The sequence below is a fragment of the Ursus maritimus genome, unplaced genomic scaffold (assembly GCF_017311325.1).
Source record: "Ursus maritimus isolate PB19 unplaced genomic scaffold, ASM1731132v1 scaffold_12, whole genome shotgun sequence".
In the NCBI taxonomy this organism is placed as follows: Eukaryota; Metazoa; Chordata; class Mammalia; order Carnivora; family Ursidae; genus Ursus; species Ursus maritimus.
In genome coordinates, this window is record NW_024423564.1 from 2,826,219 (window position 1) to 2,840,885 (window position 14,667).

Consider the following 14,667-nt stretch of genomic DNA (forward strand, 5'->3'; position numbering starts at 1 on the left):
CCCCCCCCAGACACGTGCGGCTGGGCACGTGCCTTCCCCCCTGCATACACAGACCTCTCACTCTCATTGGTTGTCTAGCCGGTGGCACGTGACTCTTGTTACTGAAGCTCACATCCCATTTGCTACAGCCTACAGGGGCTCGGCCAATAGAGACCCAGGTAGGTGACGATTGGCTGGAAGGAAGCATTCCGTGCCCCGCCCCTACATGCGGCTTGCGAACCGGACCCGGTGATGAGAAAAGGAGGAGGATGGAAAAAGAGTGGAAAAGGGCGGAGCCCGTGGCCTTAAATAGAATGATGGTGGGCAGGAGACGTGCGGTTGGAGTGTGCAGACTGGTTGTGAGATCTGAGGCGTGCGTGTTGAGATGTGGGACTCAGGGCTCCTCCTCGGTAGCAGACCCCCCACGCGGCCCCCCCTTCTGTTTGAGCGCCTCCTCTCACGAGGGCAGCACGTGGAAGCCATCAGCGACTTGAGTCCGCAACGTGTGTGAGAGAATGTATGTATGCCACTGTGTATCCTCTCCCCCTCAGGGGCCCGGGGCCCTCGTGACTCTCGGGTCTCTGCTTCACTCTCTCCGCCTCCTCCTTCTACAAGTTGGGTGCCTCCTGCCCTGCTGGGTGAGGAGGGTGGGGACTGCCGCCGAGAACACCGCGTCCTCTCGCGCACTCCCACTGGGGCGGCTCCTCCGGCCCTTTCCTTACATAACCCGCCACGCACGTTACCAGCTCAGATGCCAGCCAGCCACGACTCTAGAGGTCAAAGCCGAACTCGGTTGTTCCTGACTTTTCTATCTGGGCTCCTCGGGCCCTGCGCCCTGAATTCTGTGATTCCTAGCGCAGGGACCGGAGTATGGGTAGGTCCCTGATTTCCTAGATTATACCTTTTGTCCAGCTTCATTTCTTTTATTTGTTCCTTAGAGAAGATTCGAAAGTCTTGGAAGGAGGGAAGGTGGCAAGTCCGGAGTTGACTTGAGTCCGGAATTTACTATTCAATGACCCTTGCAGTACTGAAAGGGGATAGGGGCTCAGGGACCGTGGGCTGATTGAGGCTGTGACACCGAAGAGACCGCAAGGGGGCAGCCCAGTTCTGATTAGGGTCTCGAGGACAGAGAGAGAGAATTAAAGTTTGTCCCTGCCTGCCCTAATTACGCGCTGGAAAAGGCACATTGTTGGGGGTTGGGGGTGTAAGTGGAGGAGGGTGTGAATTTTTAAGATCTATTCTAAGTAGTTTTTAATATTTTACATATGCTTAACAATGTGCTTATTTTATAAAAAGAAAAAAGTGTTCTACATAAACCTCAACTCTCTTTTCCCAAACACACGGTCTCAACACCATGTGTAATAAAATATTAGAATTAGTCGAAATTAACTGTCTGTTGGTGCTCTTATTCTTCACAACATTTCAGGTTTATTCACAGTCCTAAGTATTCCCTGTAATTCTACTGCCACCTAACTCCCTTCCTAATCTACCCTTCCTATCCCCATATCCTGGTGCTCTCTTTAGTGTTGTGAGATTAGAACAGACCCTCATGAAGGAGTAGACAGTAACCAGATTATTTCATTTATTTATCTTCCAATTTCCTCTTCCCAAATCCCCATCCAAAGAGTTGTAGCAGCCTTCTTTCTCCTAAAAAAGCAAAGAAAGGGAAAAACACCAGGCTCAGGAGGCTCAGAAAGCCCCTCCCTGCCCCCCACCTCTATGAACACTCCCCAGATTTCATTCTCTGGACTAGACTTCCCCCATCTCCTGGTGGATGTGTCCCCTTCCCTCCTCACTCCTTCCTCTCCTAGAATCCCAATTTTAAATTCCTTTCTTATAATACAGGCTTCTGTTCCCTCCTTCTTGCCTCTACTATCTCTCCTCTACTTTAGGGAACCAACCACCACCCCTTCCACCTCTGAACTTTGCCTCTTGACTCTGCCAGGTTGTAGGGCACCTCCCACTATGCCCTCTGGCAACTGCCATATCTTAAACCACCTCCTGGCTGGAACCAGTTTTGATTCCTCAAGGCAGACTGGAAATCTGGAGAGGTTTCTTCTCTGTTTTACCTGCTTCTGTTGTAGGAGGTCCTGAAGTCCTCCCAGTTCAGAAAAAGTAATGACTCTTGTTCGAAAAGTCTTTGCCTCAAATCTCCTAAACCTCTTTAAAATTAGATAAGATTTTTCTAAATGGGACCCCTTGTCCCTTAAGCCGCTGAGAATTGACCAGGCTGGAAACACTAGCCAGAAATATTGGTAAAAAAGATTACTTCACTGACTCCCCCAAGGCCAGTGGCTGCACTCTCACCTTCTACATGAAATACATCCCCCCCTGAACGAGGGCCCAGGACAGGAGGAGGGGAACAGGACTCTGCAGACTGGATACAGCATCATTCAGATCTGGACTCTGCTAAAATACAGACATCCCCCCACGGTAGGCCAGTGTCATCCTTCCTACCATCCCTCCTCCCCCTCTGGAAGGATAGCCATCTCTTTATACCAACCTTGGTCTTTCTTCTGAGCTTAGAGAAGATCCAGCTCTCCTCCCCATAACTATGAGGAGTCCTTTCCTCTGTGCCTTTCAGCCTCCTGAGCATACCAGGGAGGGTCAACTCAATTCAACAATGTGTATTCTTTATCTGTTATGTGCAGGACACTATGCTTAGTCACTGTGCTAGGTGCTACAATGGGGATGTAAGTGTGATTAAGACCTCACTCCTTTCTTCAGAGAGTTTACAATCTAAATGGAGTCTACTATATACTTAAATACCTTAAAATATTTCCCTGTCCTTGACATCAATCACCAGATTTCATTCCTACTGACTCCTCCCATCTGTGTTCAACTATATTCAGGCTACACTGGTCCTGTTGCCCTTTCTGGCTCCTGCTTCTCTTTTTTCATTACCAGATTTCTCAAATGATTGGTCTGTACTCTCCCTTCCCTTCTTCATAATGTACTCCTTCTCTAACTCCACAAAAACCTAACTTTTGCTCAACCACTCAATTAAAACTTCTTTCTTTAGAGCTAGCAATGACCTCCTTTTCTTTGGCCTCTCGGTCGCTTTTTATCGATTATATTAAACTTTATCTTCTAGGGGCACCTGGGTGGCTCAAACAGTTGAGCACCCAACTCTTGGGTTTAGCTCAGGTCATGATCTCGAGGTTGTGGGATCGAGCCCCACGTCAGGCTCTATGCTCAGTGCTGAGTCTGCTTCAGATTCTCTTTCCCTCTCCTTCACTCTCTCTCTCAAATAAATAAATAAAATTAAAAAAAATAAACTTTATTTTCTAGATTCTATAATACAGACTTGACTATCTGCCTACCTCTTCAATCAATTCTCCATTTTGTTGGTTGATTCCTCTTCCTCCTACTAACTACAGGCACAGTCATTGGCCTTTGGTCTTCTGTGTACCGGCTATATTGAGCTTGTCTACTTTCGTAACTGTGACTTTGCACTTTGTAGCTCTGACCTAGTTCAGCTACCTTTAGGACACCATCAGAGGGTTGTCACCATAAATTCAGCTTGGCCAATACCTAATTTATAACTTCAATCCTAAACCACCGCTCTGACCTTCCGCAGTTCCCATTTTGGTCGGCCATTTTCCCAGACATCCATATTCAGAACTTGTAAGCTATTTCAACTCTCTCCTCATTTATTGCTCATTGCATTTTCTTCATTTATTTTTCTCCTCTCCATTCAAAATGCTACTTCCCTAGTCCAAGCCTTTAATGGATTGTTTCCAGAATGATGTAAATCTCATGCATCTCTCCCCACTCCACTGCATCCTGCATACAACAAATAGTTCTTCTAAAATACCACTTTCAGCGCTCCTGGTTCGCTCAGTCATTGCCGACGATCCCAGGACCAAAGGCAAATGCTTAACTGACTGAGCCACCCAGGCATCCCATAATTGTTTTCATACTTTCATAACTTACTGCCACTCAAAAGCTCACCTATCCTTCAAATATCTTAAACACAGTCACCTTTTAAAAGTCTTCCAGGCAACTCCAGTGTATACTGATCTCTGTCCTTCCATTGACTAAAACACTTGGCTATGTCATATGCTCTCAAATTTATATGTAATTGGACATTGTTACGAACATTTTCATTTTGTTCTAAATGTTTTGTAAGTGCGAACTTGAGTTTTATAAATACTTTGAGGGCAATAACAACATCGTAGATTTCCTTTTCATCATCAGCAGCATCCTTCACAGTTTTAGTCATAGGTTACATACACATTTAAGTACTATTGAACTGAAATTTAACTGCACCAAATCTTCCCAGTTTTCTGAATGCAAGGTTAGTATTAAATCTCAGTGGAGGGACTCCTGAGTGGCTCAGTCAGTTAAGAAGCCGGCTCTTGGTTTCTGCTCAGGTCATGATCTCAGGGTCCTGGGATCGAGCCCCGTGTCCACTCCACACTCAGTGCGGAATCTGCTTGAGGATTCTCTCTTTCCCCAATCCCTCTGCCTGGATTTCTCTCTCAAATAAATTAAAAAATCTTAAAAAAAAAAAACCAACTAAAAAAAATCTCAGTGAGAGATATGATGGCCAAGCTGAGCTGGACACCTGTATTGCTATATTAGTTATGTGGTTTCTTCCTCCACCAAAGCCTGCTATTTCAGCCCTCCCTCTGTTCTATGTCACCAGCCCTGGGATCTGTCCTTGCCCTGCCCCCTTCACTACCCCCCCTGCCCCGCCCCCCATCCCCAATACACTTACTGGTTCCACTGTCATTGGTTTCAATGTTCCAGGCTTCTGACTGTCTGTACCTTCTGTTTCATGACTAGTGGTAGTCTCTGCTTCTTCTCTTACCTCCTTATCCAACCTGTTCTGCCCTCAGTAGGATCAAGAAACACAAAGTTATCATTGCTTCCACCCAACATCCTCAGAGATTCTCTATTTCGACTCCTTCTCTCCTGTCCCCCCCTCAAAACTTAAGCTCAGGAATCCTCTCTACTTTATGTTTGCAGGGATTATGTACCCCTCCCATTCACCACTTTCCCTGACTCAAGGACTGCCCCTCCCTCTCAATATCTTAGCAAGCCTACTGAGTTCTGGCTTTATTCTCTTCCCCAACTGTGGTTAACACTTCTGCTTTGGGCCTACTTCCAAGTTCCATTTCACCTAACTCATTTGCATTTCAACGTTGCCCAGTTTCTCTTTAACTATTACCTATCCTGACCCTCTTAGATGTAGAGGTCACTCACCAGTCTGTCCTCAGATTCAAACATGGAGTAATCAACAGTGAAATTTGCACCAAAGTCATCTGGGGAGGAGAAACAAATCAGTAGTGACAAACGAAAAAGGTAGCAGTAGGTCTAGAAATGGAAAGAGGAAAAAATTGCTCAGAATACTTCAACTTGCACAAGTTGTAAAATTTACTGGTGTAATCTAATGAACTTTTATGTTAAAAATGTTTGTGAATGTATCTGCATTTATATTTTCAACCTGGTATCTAAAATAATTTACAAATGGGAAAATCTTCAAATTGTTTCAACCAGTTTCCAAAGAATTGAAAATCACTAGCTTGAGAAATAACATTATGAGCCTTGTTAGGTCTTTGCTCATAGCCGAATTTCTCTCTGATCTGGTTGTTCGAATTGCAAAGAGAAAGGCAAAGTCTCAGAACTAAGTATCCCCCAAACCTCTGTCCATCCTGCTATGGGTCAGAGCCTTATACATACTCACCATAATTGGGGGTGACTGTGTAATAATAGACAACCTGATAATAATCATCCTCTTCCAGGCCTTCTTCATCCTCATATTCTTGTCCTATGGGGACAAGGACAGAAGTCAGGGGGGATCTGGAACTCCTTAGCAAGAGAAGGACACCTGAAGCTGACCTCAGCTCTGTCGATTTCTTTTCTCTCTGCCTCCGCTCTGAGGGTCTTACTATCTCACTGCCTGTGTACCTCTAAACCCTTCTCAGTCTTTGGGGCTCCATATCTGTGGTGAGGCCTGTTACTCCATGCCCTTTCAATTCAGGAACTCCTAGAGAGAAAACCAGTCCCTTCACATTCTGTAAACCCAAAATGAGAGCTAAAGCTAAAATCGGTAGGAAACAGAGATGCCAGAAATGAAAAACTCCAAATCGCCTCTCCAGTATTCTGCAGACTGTACTGGATTTGTGAGAGAACCTCTCTTCTCAGTGTGTCTCACACGTAACACAAACTACATCCTTAGGCTTTTGGACTTGGGTTTTAGTTCCGGATTCACTGCTAACTAGCAGAATAATCCTGAAGAAGCCACTTAACATCCGCTCTCTTAAAATGAGTCAGCTGGACTAAATGACCCATCTGCATTAGTTTTTCTTCCTTCCCAGGACTAAAAATATGTGCTTTGACATGATTAGATCAAGGACTCCAGGCCTCCTACTAAACACTTCCCTAAGCTCCTTGAATGCTCTCCCGAACCCCAGGCAATGACACACGAATCTGGAGGAAAAGGAAACAATGAGAGTACCTGGCAGACTGAGAACAAAAGAGGGAAGGAGCCAAGTTACTTTGGGGACTCTCTCCCTGAGGGAAGCCAGTTCTCCTCTACCCTAAAGGCCACCCCCCATTTCTGTTTCCTTACTAATATAACAGTTTTTCTCTGGCCCTCTGCAAAAGAAGATACCCTGGCTTCGCTCACTAGTTTCAGACCGCCCCATCTTCCAAGAGCCCACCTCTCTTCCCCACCCTCTCTGTAGTCCCTCTCCATCTTGTTCGACTCTGTGGTGATGGAAAGCTGAGGTGACTCTTGTTAGCACCTCCATGTGTCTGGGGCTCCGTCCGCATCAGCTGTCTCTTCTTTGACAGGACTCTGCTTTCTTCTCCTTCTCCTGGCTCGACTTTCCTGATCCCTCCCCCTCCGCCCTAACACCGGACTCTGGCACAGACGAGTGTTATCACTCCCCATCAAATTGCGCCTCTCACCCTCTCCTCATTTTTCTTTTCTCCCATCCCACTTATGATAGAAGACCTGGCCCAAAAGCTCAGGGAGAGAAGTGAACTTACCCAGGATAAGTGGCACGGCAAGGATGGCTACGAAGAGGACATCCATTCTGGATTCTGCACTATGGCTGTGAAAGTAAAAAAGGAAATTACAGCATTTCTCACCAAACTTACCCCGCCTTCTGCCCTCCTCCAACGCTGCTGCAACTCTTCTCCCAGGGGGTAGAATTCCCCACCCACTTGCTGACGGACTAGACCATCAGTTGTGACTGGTCAGCCAGAGCTGCCCAGATTAAGAGAGGCAAAGTGGGTTTTGATGCGAACGGGTTCACTGAGCTCCCCTAACCTGGATTAGATCCATTCAGGATTCCCGCTGCCACTACCAAAACAAGCAAACAAGCAAAAAGCCAAACCAAAACAAAAAAACCCCAGCGTACCTAGGAGCTTCCTGTCTCCCCTCCTCTCCTTCTTCCCTCCTTAGTCCTCACAACAAACTCACCCTCCCTCTCACTGCCCCTAACTTACCATCACCAAGTAGAGATGAGGCTTATTCACAATCTCTCTTCACAGTCAAAATGTTCTGAGGAAGTGATGAGCATTTTTTCTAGACCGAAAAAATTCCTTCCCTCTCCTCTGCCTATCTTGGACTATGAAGTACAGGAGTAATATCAACATCATTGTCTGATACTCAAAGCACTTACTGCACTACTTCTGATAAAAATCTCTCAGCCAAGGCTAGTTATTTCCTTTCTAGTAAGTACTGGCCTCACTTCATTTCTTTCTCTACTTTCTGGATACAGGATGGAAGAAGGGAGGAAACAGCCTCTTTTCCCCGTGTAGATGCCACCCCCTTCTCCCACTTTCAGTCACTTGGTATGCTCCCTTCATTCCAGCCCACAGGGAAAAAGTTCATCTCACTCTTCTCTCTGCTTTTATATTTCCCATTTTCATTTGATTCAACTCAGAAGCATTTGGTAACGTTTATGCTAGGCCTAGTCTGATAGGCAATTCCGGGTCCACCAGCAAGGGAATAAGAATAGTTATGTTTTTTAAGAGGAAGTTAACAAATCTCTATTCAACGTCTACTAAGAGCCAGGCGCTATGAGTCTCCGTGGAACCACCTGTGGACAAGACAGGTTTGGCACCTGCTCTCATCAGTCAGAAGATGGTGTGGTAATAGTTCAAAGGAGAGATGAGAAAAGTTGTCTTACTCCTATCTCTTCCCCTGACCTGGCCTGCTAGGCTCAGAAGCAAGACACACTGGAGTTCTGAGCACTGGCCAGTATGTTTCCACCCTCTCAGCCTTTTAGGGGGAGGATTTGCTTGGTGATGGTGATTTTTTTCGTGTAAATCTATACAATCTATTCCTTCAGCTCCTCTTAAGAATTTCCTGGAAAAAAATGTAAAATGCTTATGTGGATGTACCCATACGCGTTAAGTCATAAATCACTTCCAGGAAGGAAAGGAAACCTGGTTCTCTTTGAACAATTTCTACGGTTTTTTGGAACTTTGATCAGTCTCATAAAACAATTTTCCAGATTTCCTCACTTTCCCAACCTGGTACTCTTTTACCTAAATATCCTCCCAAAAGACTGACCCTAGCCCTATCCAAATGAGGTTCCAATACCCTCTTCTCCTACTTTAATTTTCTCTCACTCTAATACACACAACCACTGTGCCTTCCCCCAGCCTGAGGAAAAGACACCAGTGAGGTTCATTTTCAGAAAATAAATGGAGGAAGTATGACCTAAAAGGAACTGTGTGACTAAAAGACTGGTGTGTGTGTGTGTGTGTGTGTGTGTGTGTGTGTGTGATTTTCCTTCAACCCCATAGCTCGAATTGTTTTTTTACAAACAGTCTCAACTTCAAATCTTAACACCAAATCCTATGTAACCTCCTTCCTAACATTGCTCTCCAGGCTCCTATTCTTCTCTCCGATTCTCTGGTCATGACAGATGAAGGGTTCATTAGCGATATACTCACTGAATTGCATGTTTCCTATACTAGCCTGTTGAAAGAATCTTACTTTTAAGTCTAACCTTCATCGCTTAGGCAGTAGCTCTAGCCCATTTCCTCTCATTCAAGTAAGAACAATACCCGTCCCTATCTCCCTGCACCCTCTATCCTGTGCTTTCTTTGTATTTATCCTTTAGGTTCCAACAGGATCTTCCCCCACTCTGCAGCTCTTCAAGAAGACGTAGAATTGCTATCACCCTTCCCCCACAAAATAACGAAAGGAAGCCGCAGCCAAGGCCCAACCGGACCCAGGAACGCGGGCCAGTCCCGACCCACTCCCTTCTTTGCCTGGCTCGAGCCACTCCCAGAACCCAGGTCGAAGGCTCAGTAGGCAAAGGGACTACAACTCCCAGCAGGTAGTACTGCCCTGTCCCCGCAGCTCCGCCCCCGCCTATTCTCCATTGGCCTTCGGGGGGTGGGGATTGGATGGGAGGTGGCCATGGGGCTGCGGCCGGGGTTTGTTCCCTCCTCGGCTTCCGTAGAGGAAGTCGCGCGGACCAGTATCTGGGGTTTCGGTGTTCCCCCCTCCCCTTCCCCGGGGTCCGGGGGTGACATTGCACCGCGCCCCTCACGGGGTCGCGTCGCCACCCCAAGCGGACTCCCCAGCTGGCGTCCTCCCCCCATCCACCCCTCTTGGCCGGGCTTTCCACCCCGCCCCCAGCTGCCCAGCCATGGGGGCCGCCGTGTTTTTCGGATGCACTTTCGTCGCTTTCGGCCCGGCCTTTGCGCTTTTCTTGATCACTGTGGCTGGGGACCCTCTTCGCGTCATCATCCTGGTCGCGGGGTGAGTAGGGGGTCGACAAGACGCGGGAGGGCGCCAGAGAGAGAGATCCGGAAGGGGCTGGGCGAGCTTGGGAGCCTGAGTTGGGGGAGACAAGTCGGAGGTGAAGATTGGAAAGGGTCGAGCCAAGGGTTTAGATGATTTGCCCTTTCCCGCAGTTGGTTTCCGCCTTCCAGGGATCGCACAGATTCCTCCTATACTCCTCCCGGCGACGTCAGAGGAGGCCGAAGGCCAAGACTCGTGAGGGGGGTGTGCTGACCTCCGCCGGCCTAAGGCAGGATCCAGGAATGGATACCTCTCCCTGCTGTGCGCGTACATTCCGACTCACCTCGCTCTGAAGACTCATTAATCAGATTTCTGTCCCTTCCCCTGCGTCCAGGTCCCTACATGACTCCCTTGGTGGAGACAGCGATCCTGTCTCCTCCCAGTCTCCCTGACCATCCGGAAGTCTAACTTCCACTTTCCATGCTGCAGCCTTGATTGGTTCCCCTTTGATTTCTCTGGCTCTCCCTACCCTGACCTGTCTGATTGCCCTTGTCTTTCCTCAGGGCATTTTTCTGGCTGGTCTCCTTGCTCTTGGCCTCTGTGGTCTGGTTCATCTTGGTCCATGTGACCGACCGGTCAGATGCCCGGCTCCAGTATGGCCTCCTGATTTTTGGTGCTGCGGTCTCCGTCCTTCTACAGGAGGTGTTCCGCTTTGCCTACTACAAGCTGCTTAAGTAAGAAGATGGGATGGTTCCGAGGGGAGAAGGGCAGAGGATTGCACTATGAGAAGTGGGGGAGCCCCTGGGTGGTGGGTTTGGAAGAGGAGGCACTAAGGGAGAACGTTAGAGGGAAAGGAGCATTCCTGCCCTCCCTCATATTTCCCCTACCCCACCCCACCCTGCCCCATCCCAGGAAGGCAGATGAGGGGTTAGCATCGCTGAGTGAGGACGGAAGATCACCCATCTCCATCCGCCAGATGGCCTATGGTGAGCCAAGGGAGAGGGACTGGAGGAGGGAGTTGGACACCCCCCCTCTACCAGGGAAGCCAAAAACATCCACGTGCTCTAAGTGGCTGCTGCTTTTCCTCCATACCTGACTTCCAAGGAGAGGTGGTCCGGAGGGAGAGTAGGTGTGGGGGAATTGCGACTGGGAATGGGGCGGGATCACTGGTACTCAAGCTGTAGAGATCTCTGACATTGATGAGACCCTCCTTCCCCCCAGTTTCTGGTCTTTCCTTCGGTATCATCAGTGGTGTCTTCTCTGTTATCAATATTTTGGCTGATGCGCTTGGGCCAGGTGTGGTTGGCATCCATGGAGACTCACCCTATTACTTCCTGACTTCAGGTAAGTGTCTGCTTTCTCCCTTGCCTTCATGCCCCATCCATCCCTGGCCCTGATCTGATTTATTAGCCTTCGCTAGGAGACCTCTTTGGCTCAACATCTCAGGAGGCTGGGAGAAGATGAGGGATGTATCTCATCCCCATCTCCCTCCCTGCAGCCTTTCTGACAGCAGCCATTATCCTGCTCCATACCTTTTGGGGAGTTGTGTTCTTTGATGCCTGTGAGAGGAGACGGTACTGGGCTTTGGGCCTGGTGGTTGGGAGTCACCTACTGACCTCGGGACTGGTGAGTCGGGGACAGGGGCCCGAGTTAGAGAGAAAAAAATTTAATGGAGTGGGATGGAGGGGAGATATATTCTCACTTCTTAACATTTTAAAACATACCTAAGGAGGAGGCAGCAAGGTAAGTGTTTAGAAGTCTCCTCCCTCAGCGTCAGTTGTATAACCTGCTCTGGGGTTGCTCTGGGAGGAGTTTGAATGGATTAGTCAAACTGTAATACAGAATGCCTGAGGTGAGCAGGACGGGCAGAAACCTATGAGGGACTGAAAATCAAAGTCCTCTTAACCACAAGATGTTGGTGCCCCGAAGGGAAGGACTGGGGGATTTGAGTGAGCCAACTGGGGGGCTGAGGGAGAGGTTTGGGTCAAAGGCACGAAGAGAATGTGGGCATTAGGCAGAGAGAGAAGCTAACTTCTTTTCTACTCTTACCCCATCCCTAGACATTTCTGAATCCCTGGTACGAGGCCAGCCTGCTGCCCATCTATGCAGTCACTGTTTCCATGGGGCTTTGGGCCTTCATCACAGCTGGAGGTTCCCTCCGAAGTATTCAGCGCAGCCTCTCGTGTAAGGACTGACTACCTGGACTGATCGCCTGACAGATCCCACCTGCCTGCCCACTGCCCATGACTGAGCCCAGCCCTAGCCCGGGTCCATTGCCCACCATTCTCTGCCTCCTCGTCGGTCTGTCCCACCACCTTCAGGGTTTTGCTTTGTCCACTCGTGACCTTTAGTCTCTAGGCTTCACCAGGAGCAGCCTGGGTTCAGCCAGTCAGTGACTGGTGGGTTTGAATCTGTACTTATCCCCACTATCTGGGGACCCCCCCTTGTTGTCCAGGACTCCCCATGTGTCAGTGCTCTGCTCTCACCCTGCGCAAGACTCACCCCCCTTCCCCTCTGCAGGCCGACGGCAGGAGGACAGTCGGGTGATGGTGTATTCTGCCCTGCGCATCCCACCCGAGGACTGAGGGAACGTGGGGGGGAACCCCTAGGCCTGGGGTGCCCTCCTGATCTCCTCGCCCTGTATTTCTCCATCTCCAGTTCTGGACAGTGCAGGTTGCCAAGAAAAGGGACCTAGCTTAGTGGTTGCTGTGGAGATGAAATGAATGGAGGCTCAAGGGTAGACGAGCTCTCAGTTTCCCAGTACCTCCTCCCCAGACTGGGCATCTTGGTCTTTTTCTCAGGTCTGAGGGGAACCATTTTTGGTGTGATAAAGACCCCAAACTGCCTTTTTCTTTTTTCTTCCTTCCTTCCTTCCTTCCTTCCTTCCTTCCTTCCTTCCTTCCTTCCTTCCTTTCTCTTTCTTTCTTCCTTTCTTCTTTTTTTTTTGAGTCGGGGAGGGAAGAGGTGTGTTGGAATTCTTCTGACCTCCTTGAACTATATTTTCCCTCCTCAAATTGCTCCTCATGGCGGGACTTATATCTGTCCACCTTTCCCCTTTGTCCCAGGCCTTGGGGAAAAGGAAGGAAGTGCATGTTTGGGAAACTGGTATTACTGGAACTAATGTTTTAACCTCCTTGACCACCAGCATCCCTCCCCTCCCCAAGGTGAAGTGGAGGGTGCTGCGGTGAGCTGGCCCACTCCAGAGCTGCATTGCCTCTGGAGAAGCCAGACTACCATGACGTCACAGGGAAGGAGGGCAGATTTTTTTCTAGTTTTTAATTGGGGTGTGGGGTGGGTAGGGAGGTTTTCTATAAACTGTATCATTTTCTGCTGAGGATGGCATGTCCCATCCTTTTAATCAAGGTGATTGTGATTTTGACTAATAAAAAGGACTTTATAATTGTGGGGGAACTTGGCTTTTAAGGGAGGGGATAACATGTTAATTGAGATTTCTGTCCTCCCACATCTCTTATCCAACCTTCTTCCATATCTGGCAACCTCTGATCCCTTTCAGCATAACTTTGGTATGAGGGCAGAAATCTGGGCTGGTGGTCTCACATGTCAGGAACTTTGGGTTAAGTATTTTTCAGAGGCGGATCTCCCCTTGCAGGACTGGGGTAAAAAGAGTTATTCACCCATGCTTCTTTCCCCCTGTCCTTTGCCCACCTCTGCCACCCGAGGGATTAAGGAACTCCCCCACTCTCAAGAGCCCCGACTCTTGGAAGGAAGACCAGAGGTAGGATTAGAAACTTTAATTTCCAGATATATTGAGCCAAAAAATATAACCCCAACAGCAGCAACTCTTTTTCCCAAGGGGAGGTCCTGCACTATATCTAGGGAAAGGGACATAAAGGTAAGGGGGTGGAGGACTTTGGGGGTACATCCCCAACTTCCCCTACAACTAAACACAGTTTGCCATCTGCATTGTCAACATAGTGTTGTCCTGATCTATATGTTTTGAGAGGTTGAAGGCTCTGCTCTTACTCCAGAACAAAAGCCTGTCCGTGCCTCTCTGTAGGGGCTGTCTGGTGGAAGGAGGGCTGTCTGCCCACTACTCCTACAGTACTTTCTGGCCAGTCCTTGCACCTCATTTTAGAAGCTCCCTGATTGGCATGAGGGGAAAGCATCCATGATGTTGGTGAGGGAGTCTATGCCTCTGTGGCTCGTGCTGAGGTGAAGACCACACTTTTCCGGTTTCCTAGCCTCTTCTTCCTGGAAGGGGAAATGGTTCGTGGAAATGACTAGGGTCCTAGGTGAAACAGATTAAAGATGGAATAGAGGGCTTTTCAGTAGAAAAGAAAGGACCGAAGGAATGGAAAGTAGGACCTCACCGAATCTTCCTGGCGATGAAATAAACAGCCAGTAGAAGGCAAAGACAGCCAACCAAGATTCCCACTCCCAGACTCAGCATTTCACCTGGGAGAGAGAAATACGGAAGGTGTCATCCTAGGATTAATATAGATACTGAGACTTCCCTCACGCCCTGGGGAGACCCCCTTCCCTCCCCCCACACCTGGTTCAGGCTGTCTTACCTGTAGTATACAAGGATTCCGCTGTAGGGGAAGAAGACATGGGTCAGTGGGACGTGAGCTCCCCATGCCAGCTGGGAGCAGCACACTATGCCTCTATGCTGGGGGAGATCATCACCTGGCACCCGGGGGGGGGGGCGTATTCCCAGTCCAAGCAAGTCCTAGAAGCCCCTTCCCCTCCTAGCCTTCCTTTTCTTCCCAGGGGCTCCCTAGCTCCTGCCACTGAGTCCCCCAATTTCTTATCTCCTTTTCCAAGCCTTGGGCAGTCACCTTGGATGAAAGAAGCAAAGACTGTTCGCTGATTGAGAGGCTGGGGGGCTCGGTAGTTCCGTACCAGGAGCTTAGAGGGCTCCTCTTCTGTGGAGAACAATGTCTCCTGAAGCTCTTCCAGCTGAGGAGTAGAAGAGTGGGACGGGGGAGAAGAGTCACTCACTTTGT

General features: G+C 48.7%; 3 protein-coding genes across 11 annotated transcripts in view; 1 reads left to right on the plus strand and 2 right to left on the minus strand.

Annotated features, from left to right (window-relative positions):
* Positions 1-1,547: 1,547 nt before the first annotated feature.
* On the minus strand, positions 1,548-8,663 carry CUNH1orf54 (chromosome unknown C1orf54 homolog). Of its 8 annotated transcripts, none has more exons than XR_005834007.1 (8): positions 7,444-8,659; positions 6,982-7,046; positions 5,672-5,755; positions 5,191-5,249; positions 4,703-4,813; positions 2,483-2,567; positions 2,287-2,385; positions 1,548-1,626 (listed from the first exon to the last, which is right to left on the minus strand). XR_005834007.1 is itself a non-coding variant. In XM_008695726.2 (7 exons), exons 2-6 carry the CDS (start codon positions 7,025-7,027, stop codon positions 2,290-2,292), a joined length of 396 nt encoding a protein of 131 aa, XP_008693948.1. In that variant the 5' UTR covers positions 7,028-7,046; positions 7,444-8,659; the 3' UTR covers positions 1,548-1,626; positions 2,287-2,289. The 8 variants fall into 8 exon arrangements, 4 of the variants coding, with proteins under 4 accessions (XP_008693948.1, XP_008693946.1, XP_008693949.1 ...); XR_005834006.1 differs by having other exon boundaries at positions 2,287-2,388; XR_005834009.1 differs by having other exon boundaries at positions 2,483-2,617; positions 7,444-8,654.
* Positions 8,664-9,377: 714 nt separating this feature from the next.
* APH1A (aph-1 homolog A, gamma-secretase subunit) lies at positions 9,378-13,100 on the plus strand. 2 transcript variants are annotated; one of them, XM_008695730.2, is made up of 7 exons: positions 9,384-9,718; positions 10,264-10,434; positions 10,613-10,686; positions 10,922-11,044; positions 11,199-11,326; positions 11,761-11,884; positions 12,221-13,100. In XM_008695730.2, exons 1-7 carry the CDS (start codon positions 9,606-9,608, stop codon positions 12,283-12,285), a joined length of 798 nt encoding a protein of 265 aa, XP_008693952.2. In that variant the 5' UTR covers positions 9,384-9,605; the 3' UTR covers positions 12,286-13,100. The 2 variants fall into 2 exon arrangements, with proteins under 2 accessions (XP_040482738.1, XP_008693952.2); XM_040626804.1 differs by lacking the exon at positions 11,199-11,326 and having other exon boundaries at positions 9,378-9,718.
* CA14 (carbonic anhydrase 14) overlaps positions 12,575-14,667 on the minus strand; it is a 6,822-nt gene continuing 4,729 nt past the window's right edge. The window contains exons 8-11 of the mRNA XM_008695729.2: positions 14,500-14,620; positions 14,233-14,253; positions 14,032-14,116; positions 12,575-13,912 (exon numbers count right to left, since the gene is read on the minus strand). Coding sequence (XP_008693951.1) covers positions 13,849-13,912; positions 14,032-14,116; positions 14,233-14,253; positions 14,500-14,620 — 291 coding nt within the window. The 3' untranslated portion in view covers positions 12,575-13,848. The remainder of the gene's footprint in view (positions 13,913-14,031; positions 14,117-14,232; positions 14,254-14,499; positions 14,621-14,667) is intronic.

What these genes read in the sequence shown, in the direction of transcription:
- CUNH1orf54 (XM_008695724.2), bottom strand. Translation starts at nt 7,027, where the DNA reads ATGGATGTCCTCTTCGTAGCCATCCTTGCCGTGCCACTTATCCTGG. An exon ending in CACAGTCACCCCCAATTATG is followed by an intron (nt 5,250 to 5,671) that starts GTGAGTATGTAT and finishes TCTCCTCCCCAG; the next exon opens with ATGACTTTGGTGCAAATTTC. An exon ending in TTGAATCTGAGGACAGACTG is followed by an intron (nt 4,814 to 5,190) that starts GTGAGTGACCTC and finishes TACTGAGGGCAG; the next exon opens with AACAGGTTGGATAAGGAGGT.
- APH1A (XM_008695730.2), top strand. Translation starts at nt 9,606, where the DNA reads ATGGGGGCCGCCGTGTTTTTCGGATGCACTTTCGTCGCTTTCGGCCCG. An exon ending in GTCATCATCCTGGTCGCGGG is followed by an intron (nt 9,719 to 10,263) that starts GTGAGTAGGGGG and finishes GTCTTTCCTCAG; the next exon opens with GGCATTTTTCTGGCTGGTCT. An exon ending in CATCCGCCAGATGGCCTATG is followed by an intron (nt 10,687 to 10,921) that starts GTGAGCCAAGGG and finishes CCTTCCCCCCAG; the next exon opens with TTTCTGGTCTTTCCTTCGGT.